This window comes from Eschrichtius robustus, chromosome 3 (assembly GCF_028021215.1).
Source record: "Eschrichtius robustus isolate mEscRob2 chromosome 3, mEscRob2.pri, whole genome shotgun sequence".
NCBI lineage: Eukaryota > Metazoa > Chordata > Mammalia > Artiodactyla > Eschrichtiidae > Eschrichtius > Eschrichtius robustus.
In genome coordinates, this window is record NC_090826.1 from 124,690,872 (window position 1) to 124,712,610 (window position 21,739).

Here is a 21,739-nt window from a genome sequence, read left to right on the forward strand (position 1 = left end):
AATCTGAATACATCACAACCCAGATTTTCCCTCAGTTCCTACAGCTCTTCTTCCACCCCATGATCTATCCTAGGATCTTTCTGATACACAACTTCCATCTCTTCCTTTTTTTTCTTAAGCTAGCCTGAGCTGGGCTTCTGTCATTTGCAACCAAAAGATTTTTGACTAATACTGCTGCAAAAAGAAAGCAACTTCAGCTGGAACTTCAGTGGCTGTCTCTCTGGCATGAAAGAGTAAGAAAAGCCAGTTGCCTGAACCACTGCAGCAACACCAAGAGGCTATGGGAGAGAGGGGATGGTAGCAATGTCCATTATAAATGAATTCCATTCAGCTGAGCAAAGGGCTTTTATAAGAACAGTGCTAAAAAGAAGTTGGCATATCTCTCCCTCTGGCTTTGCTCTACTGGAGACTGAACATCTCAGGAAAAAACAAAACAAGCCAAGAATACATTGGTGCTGGGCTGCAGCACAAGATATGTAAACAAAATATAAGAAAACATCTCTTGAGAGCAAGGATTGTTTTTTATAAAAAGTGTTTTAATGTAAGAGACTATGGAATCTTCTCTGCTTGTTTTTTTAGAGACGGAGCGAAAGAGTGAGAGCGAGAATGAGAGAGAGAGATTGATTCATCTTTTTACAGTCAAAGGCCAGGGAATGGACGGTTTAAATCCTTTGGTTGCACAGTTCAGTGACATAATTTTTGCTTGTTAATGAGAAACTGACTTCACTGTAATTCTGTAGCATCTGAGTCTGAGCTGACTTCAGTACTTATATTTCAATGGTGTTAAAAAAGAACACATTAAAATAGCTTTAAATCAAGGGAGGAATGTGCTTCATTTCCACTTCGTACCAAGCAAGAAACATGAGGTTTTCCCCAAGTGGTACCCACAGAAGTCTACCCTGAAACTATAACGTGGAAAGATCTAAACTTGCAGAACATACAGAAGGACTGGCCATTTCCAAATAAAGAACTCCTAATGCACTTAATCTGATTTTCCATAAGTGAATTAATACACAACTTTTTAAGGATACAACTCTTAGACACTGTGAGGCACACTTCAATACCTTGAGTCCTGGAAAGTTAGCACCAGAGGCGTACCTTTATATGTGTGCCACTAGATGGCGTGTCAGGCTAACTCACTCCCCTTCTCTGAGCAACTTGCTAGCTACCTCTACACCTCCTGCCATATTTGGTGAGTCATTTCAGGCCACTTGATGAGCATTCAGGAAATGCTTAATACCAATTCACCAGAAATGTAACTTTCACCTAAATGGTGTGATAAGTATTATTAGGATGTCTCTACCAAGATTTTTTTCAGAGACCGAAATCAGCCTACTTCTTTATTTCTTGAATTGAATGTATATAAAAATATGACTTTTACATTAAGCAAACAGAAATCAGTAGGGTTAAAACGTAAAACAGTTGATTTTTCCCCACAACTGCCTAATTCTAATCCATCCTATGGGTCTACTCCTTCCTTGCTTCTTGAATGAAATCTAGATCCATAATTTCTTTGGTTACTCTTGAATAATACATGGCATTCTGTTCACTTTTAACTTGCCCAAATAGTCTTACTTCCATAATTAAAATAATAATTCTTTTATAATGATCAAACTGGACAATTTGTAAAGTTAAAGTTTCTTGCTCTCCCCTATTGTAGGCTCATTTTACTCTAGAAGCTTGCATTAGAGAGAAAGGCATGTACCTTCTAGATTTTCCCCACTAAGCACTTCCACTGCTTCTTCCCTCAATCACTTATACTTCTTGGACCCTCCAGGGTTGCTGTGTATATGTATGTAGATGTGGAGTTATTATGGAGAGAATGAGGACAGGTAAGGAGCAAGAAAGGTCCTTCTTGACTGGCATCAATACAATATGACATTTTACCAAACATGAATTCACAGTCAAAAACTACAAAACATATAAGGAAACAAGAAACCACGAGTGAGAGTTAGCAGAAGTAACAAACTTCAAAATTACACCCACAAAGAATGCAGATATTAGAATTATTGGGTATAAAGTATAAAATTAGTACGTTTAATATATTCAAAGAAATAAGAGGGAATTGTATACAACAGTAAGGAGCAAAACACTATCGTCAATGACCAGGCAGATTTGAAAAAGAACTAAATTGAATTTTTATAAATGAAAAATTTATAAAAATTTATTAATTGAAATTAAAACTCAAAGGAAGGAGATTAGGGGAAACTAAAGAGAAAAGTCGTGAAGTGGAAGATAAACTTGAAGGAATTACCCAGAAGAGACCACAGAAAGATAAAGAGATGAAAAATACAAAAGATAGATTTAAGCAATATGTAGAATAGAATGAAAAGGTCTAACATACATTCAATTGGAATTCTCAAAAGAGAGTTTAAAGAGGAGAAGAAATATTTGACATGTTAATAGCTGAGAGTTTTCCATAATTAATGAAAAATCCACAGATTCAGGAAGCACAACAAATCCCAATGTGAATAAGTAAAAAGAAATCCACAACTGGTCACATGTTGATTAAGCAAAAAAAAAAAAAAAAAAAAAAAAAAAACACACTAGAAAAAAGAAGAAAATCCTAAAAATAGCCAGAGAGACAAGACAGATTACTTGTAAAGGAAGGATAATTAGATTGGTAACTGGCTTCTCAAAAGCAACAACAAAAGCAGAAGGGAGTGGAATAATATCTTCAGTGTGCCAAGAGAAAATAACTATTGATTTAAAATTGTATACTCAGTAAAATTATCTTTCAAGAACAAGAATGAAGTAAAGATTTTGTTTGAGACAAATACAAACTGACAGAGTATCCTACCAATAGACCATCACTAAAGAAAACTTCCTTCGGATAGAATGGAGACATTTTCAAAAGCAGATCTGAAATGCAGGAAGAAAAGATGTGTAGAAAAAACATGTAGGTGATTCTAAACAAACACTTTATAAGTCAAACACCGTATTTTTTTTTTTTTTAAAGAAAAAAAAAAAAGAGAGAGAGAGAGAGATTGGGAGGGTGTGCAACTTACAGGGTTTTTTTGACAAACACCGTATTTTATAAAAGCTGAAAAGCAAGATGGAATTAAAGCAATGGATAAAATAGCAGAAAGTTCAGAGGAGGTAATCAGAGTTACACTGTTTTAGTGTCTAACTTTAAATTAAATCTACATGTGAACACTTTAAAGTTAACCATTAAAAGAAGAAAATTGAGTCCAGATGCTTCAAGCAAGGACAAATTTTCCATTCAACCAGAACCCTAAAGTCTGGAACTCCCTTGAGAGGGCCTGGCCAAGAAGAGAGGATTAATTGTTCTCTGGGGGTACTTATCACTTCCTTTGCTAACAAAAGTTTTAAGTTGCCTTCTCTAAATTATGATGGTGTGGAATTTTTCAAATCTCTTCAGAACTTAAAAGGTCTTCCCACAAATAGTTTCCTTCCTCCCTTCCCCAAGTGCCATTTCTAGCAGGCAAATGCTTGGACCCTTCTTGAAAATGAGCTAAGAACCATCCCATTGTCCAATCATCTTTCCTACTCCTCAACTCCTGAGTGTCAGACAGTCTGTGGAGAGTGGTGAGAGTGGCCACAAAATGTATCCAGGCTGTAGCTTATTAAAATCTATAAAAACGTACATTACACTCTGTCAGTACTTGCCTCTAGTCCCACAGTATTCATTCCCCATTACAGTACTTAAAACAACCTGAGGAGGTCATGTACTGTATGATTTTTTTTCCCCTGCTGAGGTCATTTAATGTCAGATCATGATTAAACATAGTTGTGCTAAATCATGAGTTCTTCATAACCAATGTAGGTGAGAATGCTTTATTTAGTTTAAACGTTACAGACAAATTCACTTTGTATGTTTGACACTGAAGAAAAGTCATGGGCAACAGTGATACAAATATTTCAGTTTTGATGCCACAGACAAGGCACAAAAATAACTGGGCAGGTGACTCTCATGAAGCAGCTTTCTGACCTTTCTTTGTCCTGTTGTTCCTTCTATTCCCTTTTCCTTTATTCCCACAAGGAAAACTCTCATTGGGTAGTGCCCAATACCTTTGTTAATAGAGTGGCTTTTCTGAAAGCCAAGGTAAGAGGCAAGTTTGTATCTCTTCTAGCCTCCCTAGAAGAAATGAGCCAGACGACATGGACCTGTATCCAGCCTCACCAAGAAACCCTAACATAACTATTAACTAAACTGCTGTATTGGCTCCCTCTATATCTGGCCCCTCTTACTTCTACCTAAAATCCCCAAATGCAGTGAAGATGCCAGATAGTTCGTTCCAGGCAGGTCACCCCCAAGCCCCGGAATTCTGAGTCTAGATGAATTTGTAGTTTGGCTCAGAAATTCCTCTTCAGGAAGGACTCTAAAATCTGAAGCACATTTTTATCAAAGCCTTTTCCCCTCCAGCATGGCTAGTGAAAATGAAAGTCTCCGTGAGTAGAGCTGACTCCCTCTCAGAGCAGTATTTGAGGACCAGTGCTTAGGAGGATGAAGCAGCCACAGTGCCTGTCTCCATAGATCACCCCGGTGATGCCATGAGTAAGCGTTGCATCCGGGACTCTTCTCCCCAGATGCTGGGCTGATTCCACTCCACGGGTATTATAGGAATTGGAAGGAACCCTTGACAGACGGTCAGAAGGCCTGGCTCTATGATTTAAAAAATTACTTGACTATAGGCAAATCACGTAGCCTTTTTCAGCCTCCGTTTTACACTGTTTGATGGGACCACCACGTCCACCCTGCCTCTATCACAGGGGTCTCTGTGAGGATCAAATGAGATAGTGCATGTGAAAGTGGTCTGTAAACAGTAATACACCAGAAAAATAATACAAACTTTATTCTTACTACCCTCAGGCAGTGCTAAAGCTCAGGCTGCTGCCTAAAGCAGCTCCACACTATTCTTGCTTCTCTCTGTTGTTAAAAGCCCCTTACTTGGAGCTTCACTGAGCGGCTTCCCAGGTGAAGAGAGGAAGGATACTGGCGGGAAAAAACTAGGCACTTTTTTTTCTTTAAGTACCTGGCCCCTATTTTGGTGACTCTGGATCTGTACACCTTATAAATCAATTTCAAACCCCTGTAAGATTGTGGCAGCATTTAAATCTGATGTTGGAAGGACATATAACATAGATTTTATTGTTCTTGCCCATCCCACTTTGGGTCTAAAGGCGGAAGTAGGTGTTGACCAGCCAGGCTGACGATTTGAATGCTTCAAAAAGTGATTTATTTTTGCCAGTTCCCCAATGGTCTCTTTTCTTTCTATTCAGGATCTAAGGTTTGCTCAGAATGACATCAAGGGAATGAGAAAACTACCTGTAATTCTTGTTCTCAGATCTGAGATTGTCACAACAGGATCTCTGTTCTAGGACTGGAAACAACTGGAACAGCCTGCTGGGGCGTGCTCCCAGCGCTCCTTTCTCTCTGCCTCACACCGTTCTCCTACCCCTGGACCCTGGCGAGCCACTCACCAGCATCGTAGCCAGACTGCCGGGGGGTTCCCCACTGCCAGCCCCAAGGGAGAACGAGCGACCTCACCAGGACATTTGAAGAAAAAATGTCGAAGCCTGAGGAAGGCTCACGACCAAGTGTTTTGGGGCACATGATGAGGTATGATCTAGCGTAAGATTTCCCAAATACACGTGGTCATAGGACTCTCCTGAAATACGTGTTAAAAGTACAAATCCTAGCCCCAGACCCACCCCGTCAATCTCCCAGGCAGGGCCCAACAACACATTCTCAACAGCAATCAAGTAATTCATATGGTTAGGCAATCTGGGGAAACACTGATCCAACAGAAAAGACCCAATTAGGGTTTTGACTTCACTAATGGCAGCGATGGCTTATCTCTCCATCTATCGAGAAAAGAGGGTGTGAGTTACAACACTATCTGTGACCTTAGCCTCTCTCAAAGGCTGCCTAAGGTCTCATCAGATTACCTATAGGAAGTCTTTGAGACTATTTAGAAATATTTACAGATGTGGCTCTTTTCAGCGTGGAGAGCCGTGGGCTAGAACGGCAGCCACTTCTCATGCCCAGTTTGCACAGTCCCGTGCCAGGTGCAGAGCATGGAGATGAGGCCGATCATCTCTGCAGGACATTCTCTGCATTAGTGGAGGTGGACAGCAACACTCACGGCTGCAGAACTGAACCCCTGGAGAGCTCCCCCGTGAGCACGAGGTCCAGCAAATGCCCCCAGCTTCCTCGTAAGTCTCTGCATGGCCTAGAGAAGTTCATCTATGCCACCTGCATCCGTGCCCCCTCATCCAACACGTCCCTGACTCAGCTGTGACTCACAGGCAAACACTCTCACGCGTCATCCCACCGGGGCCTCTGCCTTTCAACCCTCCCCATCCTAACTCACCTCTTTCAGCTCAGACTTGTTAATATTGGCTTTTCAGATCACTGAGGATATCTTTAAATAGGATGGATGGACAAACACACACAACACAAATATCAAAATATACCCATTTAAATTAAAAACCTTTAATTCTCTGGGTTTGTTGTAATTTATCCATAGCAATATTTCATATTATATGCATAAAATCTCCCAGTTCTTTCTTGGGCATGTCTTATTCCCCCTATTCAATGGCAGGGTCCCCGTGGACGGAGACCAAGTCTTACACAAGTCTTATCTTGTACCCCCAGTAACACCTAGGAAGGAAGCTCACATGTATAAGCACTTCCTATGCAGGACAGACTATTTAGGGGAGAAGAAACAGAAGGATGTGTTGAGAAAAGCTGGGGTGCCGAGGATGGCCAGCTTTGCCTTTACTTGTCCAGTCAACCTTATCTCCTGTCCACATACCCAGAAATGACTGTTTTCTCTCTCGACTGGAGGCCTGGAGGTCCGAGTGATTTATGCAGCCCTTCGGAGGGCAACCTGGTCCCATCTCCCCAGGTTATTTCAGTAGCCTGTTATCATCTTTGTATTTTTTATTGTCTGTCTGTAGTTCTGTTGTTTGGGGACTGCAGGTTTCCAATTGTAATAATTCTTTCCCATGGCTCCCTTCAACCTTCACCAAAATCATACATGCCCCTGACTAATAAAAGCAGTATTTTTGGTCTCTGCAGCTGGTGCTATGGGGCTCTTTGGTGGTGAATAGCCTGACACAGTGCTCAGTATAATGAGATAATAGCTACTGCAGCTACCCAAGATTCTCTAAAATTGCCTGAGCAAGTTGAAATCCAAAGCTGGTGACTTAAGAAACGATGTTTTAATCATCTTTACCATCGGAATCGGGGCCCAAAAAGACAGACTAGACCTAAAGCTTTCAGAGGCCAGGGACACCAGCAAGTCTAAAACTCAGCACCAGGGTTATGGCTTGTGTCTTCCAGCCCTTGGAAGTGCCAGCACTGGGCTGAACTGTTCTCCTGGTCCCACTCACACAGGCCAAGGCCACTGTGAAGTCCTTTGGCAGGCCAGTTCTCCCCCAGGCAATGATATCAACTCATCCTTCTGACCCTCACCTAGCCACTTCTTTATTTCATTGCACACATAGGACCGGTTTGGAAATGCCATGAATTAAAATGGATACCAGAGGGATGGTACTCTGAGAAAAGGGCCTAGCTCCAGTCAGACGGTTCTGGCAAGACCAAGGAGGTGCTGAAGAAGAAGGCTTTTTCAGAGGTTGCCCATGGATCCATAGATAGAGGATGGACCACTGCTGGGAGCAAAGGGATAGCGCCAAGCATCATTGTCCCCCAGTATTTGACCCAACCATGTATCCCACCATAACAGTGTGGGATGAAAAGCTGCGACAAAAGTCTGTCAAAGAAAGTGGAGACTGAGAGATACCTAAGGTTAGATGGAGTCAGGGTTTTAGGGCTAAACATTCAGACAAGAAGAAAAAGCCAGTTTTTCCTTGAAGAGAAATGAACATTTAAAGAGTGCACCAACTTCTCATGCCTTGAGTAGGAATCAGCAATTTGGGCTGGGCTCAGGTAGGCAGTTCTTCTGTTGGTCTTGGCTGGGCTCCCTCATGTGTTTGCAATCAGTTGAGAGTTGATAGACTGCCAGTTAGGGTGATGGGGGTAACTGGGCCCCTTTCTCTCGTCATGCAGCACGCTAGCCCAGGCTCATTCACCTGGTGGTGACTGCAAGTTTCCCAAGAGCAGCAAGAGAGGACAAGCCCCATGCACAAGAACTTGTCAAGTCTCTGCTTGTGTCACATCTGTTATTGGGCCACTGGCCAAATCAAATCACATGGCCGGTCCCAGATTCAAGGGGTTGAGAAACAGACTGCACCTCTTGATGAGAAGGGAAGAGTGGCCATTTTTCACACTCCATACAAATTACAAAATCCAGAATGATCTAGCTTTAGGATTTAGGCAAAACCTATCATTTAGACAAGGGTGGGAGTAGGAAGTGCTCCTTCCTGAGAAAGTAATACCTCTCATCTCCCAAGAGCATCTAGAGTGGCAGCCTGGTGAGGCCCAGGGATGCCTGTCCCACACTCAGGTGTCCTGGAATGATGAAGCTGGGATGGCAGGAACAATTCATGGTAAATGAAGTATAAAACACACAGAAGATCCAGTGGAGTCTGCGGGGGAAATGGCCCATATTCAAATTATAATGAGACAATATATTCTTTTCTTCTTAGATTCCTTCTCATTCTTCTCTATTTTGCATTACTGTCTTCTCCTCTTTTGCTCCCTCTTCTCTTTCATGTGTATATTTTAATCATTTATCAAAAGGCACCTGATGACAACCTAATCAGAGTGCAGACGGAGGCAGGGCTCTGCGTGTGGCACCAACCTGTGGAGAGTCCAGGAGAAGGGAGGACAGGGAGAGCCCTTGATGTCCAAGACTCAGACATCGCTGTGCCAAAAGAGAAAAAGCAGTTTATGTTCTCAGGATGGAAGAAGAAATACCACTTCGACAGCTCTTGCTTTGTTCCAGCCACTCAAGAACTGTCATTCAGAACAGTACACTGAAGTCATTTCTGTGACTGTCCCACAGGTCACTGTCACTGAGCTCACCACAGGCCTGATTTCAGTGTAACAACAGTCATTGACTAGTGACTGGGAGGTAATGGGGCTAAAAGGTATATTTTGTCAGAAGCTATCTTCCGCTGTCAGTGAATCCCTTCTAATAGTAGTAATCAATTCTGTCTCTAAGCACAGCACAGGAGGTATAGAAAAGCAGACTGTCGGCATAGGCATTATCTGGAAGTTAGCAGTCCAGAGCTAACTCCCTTTCAGAATTGGAAAAGGAATCCTGGTTTGGCTAAGGAAGGAGATTGGGCAGGATGAACTCTGTGGGTGAGAAACTCCACGTGTGGGAATGTGCTCACACGTAGTTGTTTTCTTGATGAGCTTCTCAAACTAGTTAGATGGGCACTGAGGTTTGGAATCAGCCTCCCTTAAAGGCTGCCCCCCATCCCTTGCCAAAGCAAAGATCAGCAAATCTTCCAAGGTGGTGGCCAGAGAAGGTCCCGGGCCTGCTGCTTCTTGGATTTGTGTCTTGTTCCCGTTTTCTGCTTCTGATTTCTAGTCATCCAGAGAGTTGTCTTGAAAACAAACATCAGACCACGAGGGACATCCTGGTTGGAAAGTCACTCTGGGGGAAGAGCAGGAAGAGCCTGATTAAAGAAACCCAACACAACACAACAGATGGTTCCCTGGGCAGAGTCCACACCTGTTCAGAGCCTGGCACACCCTGACTTTTAGGGCATTTCATTAGGCTTGTGACTACTGTCCCTAAGCCTTAACTGGTGCTGAAGCCAACATACATCTCATGAAACTTAGTCCCATGGCCACAGAATAACTTCTCACTCCTTTAAGGATAACTACAATGTATACAGTTCCACAACAGTTAGTGCAGATGGTGTACCATAAACCTGATATCACCTGAAAGTTCCTTCCCTACTCACAGTACTTTGGTCATCACAGTTTTTGTTTTGGAGGGGTTAATAATCATGCCAGAACCTTTTTCTGTTCATGTTCTCTCCCCATACTACACACTAAAGAAAATGTCCAGCTTGGAATCATGAAAAACAAAATGGCGGGAGAGGCAGGGTAACTGAGGAGGGGGCAGAAGCATCCGGGCTTGGACAGTGGCCTCTGGAGTACAAAGGCACCTTGGAAACCCACATCTGTGATTGTCCCCCAACAATCTCTGAGGTCACATTTGGGGGCTGAGGGATGGAACAGGCTGCTCTTGGCATTTAGAAAGAAAACAAAGTCTAAATAAGGCCACTTACACAAGAGACAATTAGCTGGGCAGGGACTGAAAGACTTCCTTCACATATACAGGGCATAGGATAGTTTACACTCAATAAAACGTCAAAGGAAAAAAGAAGCGAGCTGTCCTTCATGAACACCGATGGCTACTAACCTCGGGAATGTGGACTCTTTGGGGCATTTGATGCAAGTTACAAACCCTCACCCTAAAGGGGGTAAGGGATGGGGAGGAAGACACATATAAGCATGCATAGAGCATAGATCGTCTGCACGCAGACCTCAGAAGCCCACCTAAAGGCCTGTGGTAGTAATGACCCCTAGAATCCCTGATGCTAAATGCTTCTTAAAGCTCGTCATTAATGCTCTCGAATACTCTACACCTATGCACCTGCTACTTCTGCCTTTTTTCAATGCTCCAGGGGCCCACACTCACTTACTTCACCTGGTCCTGGATAGAGGGAAGCGGGGGACAAAGCAGCCTGACACCTGCGTTCCCCAAGCAGGAGGACCCGCTCCCTCCACCTGGGCCCCACTCAGCGTCTGGGGCAGGGCCCTCCTTCTCAGCTCTCCCTCCTCCCCAGCCCCGCGGCTCCTGGACAGCGATCATGCCCGCTGGCTCCCCGCCCGACCCGTGGAGCCTGCCTGGGCCTCACCGTCTTCTTGGCGGGTTCCTTCTTCCTCCTCTTCTCCGAGTTGCTGTGGTAGGGCAGGTCACGGCCGCGGTAGGACGGGCCCCGGCTGAGCTCGAGCTCGCTGTAGGGAGGCAGCGCGTCGTCGGGCGCGTCCTCCTCTTCGCCCTGCGGCGTTCCCTCCTTGTAGGTGGACGGCGGCGACCAGGCGTAGTAGGAGGCGCTGCGCGGGCCGAGCTGCGCGCTCAGCTTGGACGGCGTCTCGAGGCTGCCGCCGCGGCTGGCGCCCTCGGGCAGCGCCTGCCGCTCCACCCCGGCGCCCCGGAACGAGTGGTCGTACTTGGGCGCGGCGCCCGGCGTGCGGCTCACCAGGCGGGGCAGGTGTGCGTCGTCGGGCGGCCGCCGGCGCGGGGGGCTGTAGGACCAGCCGCGGTCCGCGTCGGTCAGGGGCTCCCGGCTGCGGCTCCGCTGCCCGTAGTACTCCTCCAGCGAGCCGTCCTGGTAGAAGCCCCCGTGCGCCCGCGCCTCTGAGCGCTCGAAGCGGCTCCCGCCCCGGGCCTCGTGGTTGTTGCCGTCCGCCCTGCGGGACCGCGGGCCGTAGGAGTCAGCGAAGGCCGCCAGCTCGTCCATGGAGACGGCCGGTACCCCGGTGGCGAAGTTCTTCCGCGACAGCATCTCGGATTTGGAGCGCTGCTGGCTGCGGGCAGAGGAGGCGCTGGTCAGTCCAGGTAAGCCGTGCGCGAGGCAGGGAGCTTGAGCGGGGATCTAAGGGCCCCTGTCGTATCTGGGGCCTCTGTCAGGAGACCGAGGTCCGAACCACGGCTCCGCTCCTGGCTGGATGAATCACCTCGGGCATCTCTCACGCCTCAGAATCAACAAACAACAAGCTCAAGGCGGCCATGCCCATCTCGAGTGTTAGTGTTAAGGATCAAGATGGGGTTGTGTGGATAAAAATACTTTGTGATCTACACGGTGCTGAAACACACGTTGGGCCTTCTTTTGGCCATTATGATGTGACCTCTGGTTGACAGCCTCCTGACTCACTCCTCACACCCTCAAAGCCAGCGTGGGTGATGTGGGCCTGCAGTACACACAGCGGTGGCCCACGGAGTCCCTGTAATATTTGGTGACAAACAGAGGCCTTTTCCTTCCTCAGAGCCGAGGGCAAGTTACCTCTTGGGGTGGCAGGCAAGAGGGAGCCTGCAGTTGGTACTTTGAGAGAAAAGCAATATCTACTGCCCTTCAAGATACAGGATAGGTGAGTGGGGAAGGTGCTATCCGGAGGGCACTGGCTACACAAAACTGGACAGACAACTTGGCCGCCCCACATTCATTGGCCATGTCACCCAGGGTAAGTTCCTTAGCGTTTGTAAGTTTCAGTTTCCCCAACCTAAAATGGGGACATTAATAGTACCTCCCTTTTAGAATTATGAGACTCAAATGCAACAGTATAACATATTTGGCATTTGACCTTTCACAAAACAAATGATCAAAAATGATGGAGGTGGGGCTTCCCTGGTGGCGCAGTGGTTGAGAATCTGCCTGCCAATGCAGGGGACACGGGTTCGAGCCCTGGTCTGGGAAGATCCCACATGCCGCGGGGCAACTGGGCCCGTGAGCCACAACTACTGAGCCTGCGCATCTGGAGCCTGTGCTCCGCAACAAGCGAGGCCGCGACAGTGAGAGGCCTGCGCCCGGCAATGAAGAGTGGCCCCCGCTTGCCGCAACTAGAGAAAGCTCTCGGCCAGAAACGAAGACCCAACACAGCCAAAAAGAAAGAAAGAAAGAAGCTTTCATTAAAAAAAAAAAAAAATGATGGAGGTGATGGGTGGGGTTTTTTAGAGGTTATAGGATAAAACATGAGACGAGCAGAGAAATGTTAGCAAGGTTCATTAAGGGGTCTAGAGTACCCTCTTCAAAGAGCCTTGAGTGATTACTTCTGCACATGGTGTCCCAAGTGTTCCCTTGCTTAATACATGTGGGAAAGGGATGTTCAACAGCCCACAGAGAGATGTGGCAGGATAACCTAGAAGGGCAGAGATGCTGTTGGATCACAGCAGCCTCCGATGCACCCTGCCTCCCGGCTCCTGCCCCCGCACGCCCAGCACCAGCGTCGCCCTGCCACGGCCGTCTTCACCTGTGCCTGAAGCTCTCCAGATCCTCTTTGTTATACTCCATGGCCGAGGGCCCCCGGCTTGCCCCGCTGCTGCCTCGCATGACGCCTGACCAGTAGTCAGGATTGCTCTCCAAGTCCCCGGACACAGGGAACTGTTTGCTTCGCATCTGATGGTAAGACTGGCGGAAACTGCTGTCTTCCTCATGCAGGGAGCTGAGTTCCGAGATGGTGTTGTTATCTGCAGGGACAAAAAACCAGGCATGACACAGCTTCCTACCCATAGAACAGAATGGGAACTCAGTTAACGGCTGAAGACTAGAGGCTTTGGGAAACTCCCACCCGAGGGCCTCAATCCTGTCCAGGGTGGGTTGTAGACCTGAACTAGTGGTATTTGTGTTCTTAGCTCAGCAGGAACTGGCTCCAGCTAGAAGCCCACTTGCCTACAGAGAGGGAGGCTTCCTGCATGCTCTGTTCTTGGAATAGGAAAACAATTGTTATTGTTCCACCTAAGGCAGGCTTCCCAGAACTTGAGCTCTCTACAGCTGGTGTCCTCCTAGTACATCAGCATCCTTGCTCAAATGTTTTTCTTCTTGTTGTTTAATTCAGTGATGAGCCATGATGATCCCAGGCTTGAGGCCAAAGGGGCAAAAAGAGAGAGAAGCCACAGACCACAGGACCTTCCCTACTGTTGGCTGAGTCCCAGGGTGGGGCCTTCAGAGTCAGTACTACACCCCCGCTTTAGAGGCACCCCATTCCAGCCTCCTGCAGTTGTGCCCTCCCCACAGAGTGAGTCCGCAGGGCCAAGGGGATGTACACACCTAGTGGCCATCCACCCCCCTTCTGGATGTTCATCCAGGAACCTGGACTATCTTCCCCAAACAATACCAAGTCCATTTCCAGGGCCTGAGTAGACCTCTTCCACTCCCCAAAGAGTATGGGGGCCATGGGTGGCCAGGACAGCTGTTTGGAGGTGCGGGAAGAAAAGGGGGAGGTTGGGCTGCACTTAGGGCTTCTGGGCCTCCGCTTATACTCTGGTCCTAGCCCAAAAATCTAAAGAGGGAGGGGATGGTCACAGCCTTCTCATTTCCTAAGGTGGCCTAAGTAGCTTTTCACAAAAGCACTTGTGAATAAGGACCAGAGTCACGGTCTGGAAAGAAAAAAAAAGAAAAAAGAAACTATTTATTTATAAAACTTTGAAATGGGTTGAATTTCACATTACTTAAAAAATAAATCTAGCGAATCTATTTGTAATGTAACTGAATCCATTTGTTTTCTAAAAATCCTTTGAACTTCAGAGTATTATCAAAATCAACATTTATAAGGTGTAGGGCCTGGCTGCTGAGCAAGAGGTAAACCGAGATCAGGTGTGGGAAGCACAGATGTGTGTCTCAGTGTCCCCTCTGCCTCGTCTCCTCCCCATCCCCAACGGTCCTTAGAGGAGCAGAGAATTTTTGCTGGTTCCCACCCATGAAGGGAAGGGAGGGTCTCCCCCCACAGCATAAACACAGCCTCCTTGTCCTGTTTTACCAGGACACAAGGCTGACCAGGAATGCCGTTCAGTTTGGTCATGTGATCAGCTGGTTTTGAATTATAATCTAATTATAAGCCTTTTCTGCCCCGTAAGGAGAATGGACTAGTTCGTGCCTATTTTAAAGGAAAACAACTCAGATCCTATTGATTAATCAAATCTAGAACCTTTCTTTTCTCACGATCCCAGCGAACTCCAATCTCCCGGGAACCATACAGAAGAGAACTTGAAAATGCACCAAGTGTGCTTATTGAAAAATGACATTATTTATTCAGACCTTTCCTTAAACTTCGGGGAATAATGGACAGTTTTCATTTCTCCAGATAGTAAGGGCTAGCTCTGTTTCACCATTCATATGATGGATAGCCCAGGCTGTCTGCTGCTCTAAAATTTCTGCCACAGTGAACATGAACATGAACATTCCCCACTTCACAGACACCTAATAATGGAACTCTAGAGCAGGATAGGCAAACTTTTTCTGTAAAGGGCCAGATAGTAAATATCGTAGGCTTTGCAAGCCATACTGTCACAACTATTCAACTCTGCCATTGCAACATGAAAGGAGTCATAAGTAATACAGAAGTGGATTGGCACGGCTGTGTTCCAAGAAAATTTACTTGCAAAAACAGGAGGTGGAACATATGTGCCCTGGGAGCTGTAGTTTGCCGATTCCAGACTGAAATATCCTAAGAGCAACCCCCTATTTACAAGGGACAGGCGAATGAGGAGCACATTGGCTGGGAAAGTCATGGGCCTGACCCTGAAACTCCCATTTCTTACAGAATCTGTTACTCCCTTGCAGCACCTGAAACGATGAGACTCATTTTATGATGAGATCTTCAAGAGTGTCCTATGTCCATGATCCACCCCAGGGTTTCCTTTGCTCTTCAGGAATAGAACCTCTCAAACTAAAGAGAACTAGATTCCTACTTCATGTCTCTGCAGTTACGGTAATGTCAACCTGCAGGTTCAAGAGTGCTGGGCTCCAGTTCTGGCCCCGACACTGAGCACGGGCACTGGTTACTTTCCCTCTCTGCCTCCCTTGCCTCTTCCGTAAAATGAGGGAGGTAGATTCAACAGCCTCAGTCTCTTCCAGCTCCAACATCGTAAAGTCCTATGAGTTAGAAGGCTGTGGTCTTTGACTAGAAACTGCCGCTGCAGCTATGGCACCGTCCACAGTTGGCTCCAAAGTTTCTAGTTTAACAAAAGGGCACAGGACGGGAATCAGAAGAGCTGGGTTCTAGTCCTGATGCTATCACTTCAACCCTCTCGGCTTCTGTTTCCTCATCTGTTGACCCAGGCCACCCCTTGGACTCTAAGATTCCTTGGTCATTACCTTATGGCCAGCCAGCCCTTGGAGACCACTTTAATCCAGGCAGACAGAAGACATCACCTAAACTGGGATCCACCCTTTATTTTCAACCTCCGTTTTTCACTTTTTCTCTGAGCTGTGTGTGTGAGATTCACAGATTTCCTCCGTGGGCTCTTTCTCCTTGATCTCTGACTATCTCTGTCTCTGTCCCCGTACAGGGATCCATGACAACACTGTTACAACTAGCTTGTCAAGTGCAGTGACATCTGCATTCCTGACATTCCAATCTGGAGATGGTCTTTTTATAACCAGTGTGGTGGGCGGAGGCAGCAATGGATGCAACTCAGACAGGATGAAATTAGAATTGCAAACTGGGAGGGATATGTTGTCTTTAATCTGAATAAAGCTCCTCTAGTCTGGGACTGTTTCCCCAACAATGCCATCAAGTCTCTCGTTGATTCCAAGGCGAGGAGGGTTCAAAGAGAGAAACGTAGTGACCTCACTCCCAGGCCTGCCAGCACCCTCTGATAATTAGCCTGTCCGTGTCAGACCTGCCCTGTGCTGCCTCTCATGATAGATGGTAATTTGGAATCCAAATCAAGAATCAGCTGTGTCAGCTGCAAAGTCTCCAAGGGCTGTGGGTGGGTTAAGGGTTGGGGCCCTGACACCTACAGACTCAGTAATTAAAATGTTCTTTTGACAAGAGGGGCAGTCTCTTTGCTTGCCCCTCAGCCTCTGCTGCTGGGCATCTAAAGGGAACGTAGGCCTCTTTTTTACGAGATTTCTTTGGCAGACTTGCTCTTTCACTTTCACTGATACGGCAAGTCGGGCAGCTGGACTGTCGTTCAATGCTAGGGCCTTTCACGTTGGAAAAAACTGATACTCAAGCTTCCACATCCTAAGTCATTATTTTGAATATATTTTAAAGGGAGTAGTAGGGAAAGGCTGTTTTAATAAAATATTTCCAACCCCAGGATTGCACGGCCCCAGCAGTACTGACTGCCCCATGGAGAGACACAACAGGAACCAAGATGGTACATGATTGCTCTATTCATTTTTAAAAAAATTCTATTATGGTTTATTACAGGATATTGAATATAGTTCCCTGTGACTGCTCTGTTCTTCATACCAGAATCCCTTTTTTCTTTCCTCTATGTACTCAAAGCTACTTTCTTTAGGGTGGTATCACCAGCACCCCTACTAGTTCTGACCCTGAAAACTCAGGCCTGCCCACATATGGTCACCCCCAAATCCCCTTTAGCATGATGCTGCGCAGATCACATAAAACTAACAGATACTCACATCTGCCTCTCATTCTTCTGGCTGGATCAAACTGAGCCAGCTCCTTCTCGACATAGTATAGGACCTTCATGGAGTCTCTCTCTTTGTCAGCTTGGATCCGGTAACCTTTGCGAACTGTTGAGAAATAGACAAGAAGGTGAGGTGAAAATAATCAGGAGAAGGCAGCTTCCATTTATTTTAGTAAGTAGAAAACCTGGGTCCCACTAATAACAACTCTTCTTGAAATCACCCAGAAATAGTAACCTGTAGTTCTATATATGGAACCATACGCGAGATCCCCTTTATCAGATCGTTCCATTAGAATGGAGGATCGTCAGGTCAACAACAAAATTCTATTACAGTATATTTGTAGTCATTTGTTAACCTCTGCTTCCTACCTCCTGACCTCTTATAGCTCTACTTAAAGCTCATCTTCTCAAAGTTTGGGGGAGTACACTCACACTAGAAAAAGACCACTTTGTAGACTAGGGCCGCAGATCACCCTACAGTCTGAGGATCATAACTTCACCTGGTGGAAGCACATGTAGCTTTAAAACAGATACCCAAACGTCAGGGACCTTGACACAGGTGGCCTAAAAGCCTCTAGTTGCTTGGGAGATTGTGCAAAAATTCCATAACTAGGTGATGCATGAGAGCTAATATTAGATTATAGGCTTTATACACATTAGTACAAAATAAAATGCAAAATACATGGATTACTAATTATGGTTCCAGTATTATTTCTTTAGTATTTTCCTCTTAGGAAAGGGACTACCATATTTTTGACATGATTAATTCAACCTGCTGCTATGTGGTTACAGGCAGGTGTTATTTTCAGGGCTTAATAAAAAACAAAACTAAAGCATGAGAGATAATACCATCTCCTACATTCCCATCACTCATATTGTCAGGGACAAAGGCTGTTGAAGCCCCATGTCACTTAAGCATCAGTCGAGTCCAATACCAGCCCCAAGGGTGACCAGACACACGGGCAGGTTCAATCTTCACAGATAAGAGAAAGAGAAAACAAGAAAGAGTGAAAGGAATGGGATGGGGACAGAACAATAAGGGTAATAGACAACACTTAATTGGGCACTGAAATGTGCTAGGTACCGTGCTAAATGCTCTACATGGACATTGATTCCTCACAACTACATAAGGAAGTTAACTGTTAGTAGCCGCATTTCATGGTTGAGGACACTTTGGTTCAGAGAGGTTTCATAACTTGCTCAGGAATAAGTGGTAGTTCTGGGACTGGAACCATGTAGTCTGACTGAAGCCCAACCACACTGGGCATCTTGCCTCTCTGGAGTCTAGGAGCAGAGACAGTATGGAGAGATAGGAGAGGAAGACAAAAAGGAAGAGCCCAGAGTAGAAAATGCTCTTCGGTGTGCCATAGGCAGTGTCATCTGAGGCACGGTCCTACCTTACAGCCTACCTTATCAGGACTGCACAGTGGGATGGAAGCAAATGACCCACCTCCAATATTCTCTGTTCCCAGAGTAGGGCAAATACCATAAAGAAACCATATGACTGCATGCACCTCTGGAGAAAATCCTGCTTTCTGCACTCTGGTCATGTTACCCTGGCTGTGGACAGAGCCCCCAACACAAGCATGTACATGGAAGATTAAAATATCATCTTCCACAGACTCTAATCACAGCCCTGGCACTGAAGACTGGGAAGACGCCCACACATCCATTTGCAGGTGCACTGGTTTTCTATATGAGAACAGGATGGGCAGTCCACATTCAGCTCCAATTGTGGAATTACTTAAAAAAAAAATTAATCTCAGCACACGCTTTTTAGTACACCTTCTCCTGGAGGTTAGATCCATAATCCCTACGCAGAAGCAATTATTAGCAGAAATGATTTTATTTATCAAGCTACACACTCTTCCATCTCTGCAGAGGTGTTTACATAGTACAGACAGTTCACTTAAAATGCAATTATCCCACAGAACTGCTATGTCTGTTCTGAGGCAGTTATGTCTGATGGATGAAACACAGGGCTGGGACATGGGGAACTGGGCATCTTGTAGGCATGCCGCTGGATTTACTGAGGGACCTCAAATAAGTGGTGACCTATCCAGGACTCAGTTTTCATGTCTGTGAGATACAGCTAATACTTTTCACCTTTTAAATAATCTCATAGGGAAAAGACAAATATATAAACCAAAAAGAAAAAGAAAAAAGAAAGGAGACAACAAAGACCAAATCAGTGGAGCCCTTTGAGTTCTCTGTAATTATTAGGGGCAGCTCAAATGACACCTCATCCAAAAGGCTTTCTTTTTCTCTAGCTAGAAAAAGTTCTCTCCCTTCTCTCTCTATCCCACTCCTAACTTACAAATCATTTATTTTGAACTTTCATCATGGCCCTTAATATATTCTCATTGGTTTCAAATGATTTGTATAAATGTCTAATCTTCCCAAAGATTCTTGAGGGAAAAGAATGCTTATCATTCTAGCTCAGTGTAAAGCCCAGGATGGTGCTCTATATATAGTATGCACTTAAATGTTTGCTTGAGCTGAACTGGTGCCAGCCTGGGGCTGGGGGTAGGGTTAATGCTTTCTTTAGAAAGAGTATTTTCAGTAGTTTCCCTGTCTAGATTGTAAACTTCCTGAGGTCAAGGACCAGTTCTCTCTGTTCATCTCTGCATCCTGAGCACCTAGCATAGAACCTGACACATTGCAGACACTCAAAACACATGTGTTTGTATGTATGAATAAATGAATGAATGAAAATCAGGAATAAAAACTATATCACAAAGAATTACAAAGTAAGGCAGAAAAGGCCATGTGATGGGTTTGTTGGAGAATTTTCACCAGGAAGGGGAAGGCTTGAATGGTAGCTTACAGGCAGTAGGGAAGGGTCTACTCTACCTGCAGCTGTGGCTTTATCTAGGTGTTCTTAATATGTGAAGCACTGTATAGCAAACATTCAGTAATACTGAGATAAAGGGGGGAAGAGTATTGCTGTAGGGAACAATGTACCAGCTGTCCCCTGGCAATGAGAGATGGCGGCCATCCTGAGCAACAGCTGGAAACTGCTCCCTTATCTGCAACTTGGACCGGCGCTTAGATTGCTTTCTGTGTCATTATAACAAATTGCACTCCTCATTATGAGACAGATTTGATCATGTATGCATAGGCTATCATGCCCCTGAAAAGTTACAGTAACTATTCACAGCCTCAAATGACGATGGCAGCTTCGCCTTTCAGTACTGGCATTATAAAGAGACACCACTGTACTAGATACTTTCAGCTTTGATTTCTCAGTCACACCAGCTCATGACTTCAGAAATCTTAATCCCTGTACTTTGTCAAAAAGGACAGAGGCAGAGTATTGATGTCTAGACTTTAGAGGCATCATCCGTTTGGTTTCAGTAGCTAAAAAGCTAGGCACTTCTCCCTTTAAGAGGTGTTGGTTTTCCTTTTTTAATTGAAAGCTGTATATTCGATGGGTGGCACACTATAACTAATTCTCTCTTCGTGGTAGCACCTGGCTCTGTGTCACGTATATGCTCAGGAGCACAGAAAACCGTTCTTGATCCCTCCAAGCAGATGAGACTTTTCCTTCTCTGAGCTGGCATTAGAGAACAGTCTTATCATATGCTCCTTTCTATTTTTCACTCATTTTATTTCCATTCACAAGCCCCCAGAAACCACTCTGCTGGACTGTAACCTCGAGAGAAAATTGGTATGCATTCATTAAATTTTTCTTGATTTGAAAGTAAATAGAATGGTGTCAGGCCGATTTTTATCTGTAATTTGTCTGAAGATCAGAGAACTCTCTGATGTGTGGCAATATTTTAATAAGAAATGTCCTACATTATTGGCCAAAGACCAGCATTTTTTGGAAAATGACTTTTTTCCTGGTGATATTTCAGTTTAGGGTCGATGGATGATTTATTTCCCTTTTGAAGTTCAGTCTGGTCCAAGTCCTTTGGTTGGTGTGGATTTTCATACTTCAGCTCCTCTAATTTATTAGCCTTGCCAACTTTGATTTTTACTGGAGAGGGACTATTGGGATATTCATTTTGATGCCAAACTATAATTTCAAAAATTCTTACTGGTAAAAGATTTGAGGTGATACTTCTAACCCAATTAAGGCTCAACTATTTTTCAGCTAATTTCCCCTTTAAAGCCAAATCCAATTTGTAAAACTTGCAAAAGAAGTCTGTAAGGCAGATATCCATGGATATAGCCTTGTTCTTCCTGTCCTATCTTAATAAGCTAAGGAAGGCTGTTTATGGATAATGGAACAGCTGCCAGATTCCACCCCCAGGGTGACAGCAGCTCAGTTGTGGGAGAAGTGATGCTTAAAATTTGCATATTCTCTGTATACATACAGTAGGCATATATATAGACACACATCCTTATTAGTTTGAAAAATGACATTTCAGAACCCTACTTGCCTATTCAATTCTTTTGCAAGAAGGATGAGTGGAGACCAGGTAGATGTGAAAATATAATGGATTCAAGCAAGGGAAAAGATAATTGCATTAATCAAGGTGGGAGATGATGGTGGCAATGACTAGGATAGTTGAGTAGAGATGGACCAATTCAAGGTTATTTTGAGGTCCAGTCTGAAGGACTTGGTGACCAGCTGGATGAGAGAAGTAAGGGAGAGGAAGAGATAAGGATCAAGTCCCTGCTTCTGGTTTGGGCTACTAGGTAGATAACGGTGCCATCCACTGAAAATAAGAAATGTA

General features: G+C 45.1%; 1 protein-coding gene across 1 annotated transcript in view; it reads right to left on the bottom strand.

The window, feature by feature from the left end:
* Positions 1-6,290: 6,290 nt before the first annotated feature.
* The window catches only part of ILDR2 (immunoglobulin like domain containing receptor 2), a 62,766-nt gene continuing 47,317 nt past the window's right edge, over positions 6,291-21,739 (bottom strand). The window contains exons 9-12 of the mRNA XM_068537617.1: positions 17,047-17,160; positions 12,926-13,142; positions 10,813-11,485; positions 6,291-9,536 (exon numbers count right to left, since the gene is read on the bottom strand). Of these exons, the coding sequence (XP_068393718.1) occupies positions 9,501-9,536; positions 10,813-11,485; positions 12,926-13,142; positions 17,047-17,160 (1,040 nt within the window). The 3' untranslated portion in view covers positions 6,291-9,500. The remainder of the gene's footprint in view (positions 9,537-10,812; positions 11,486-12,925; positions 13,143-17,046; positions 17,161-21,739) is intronic.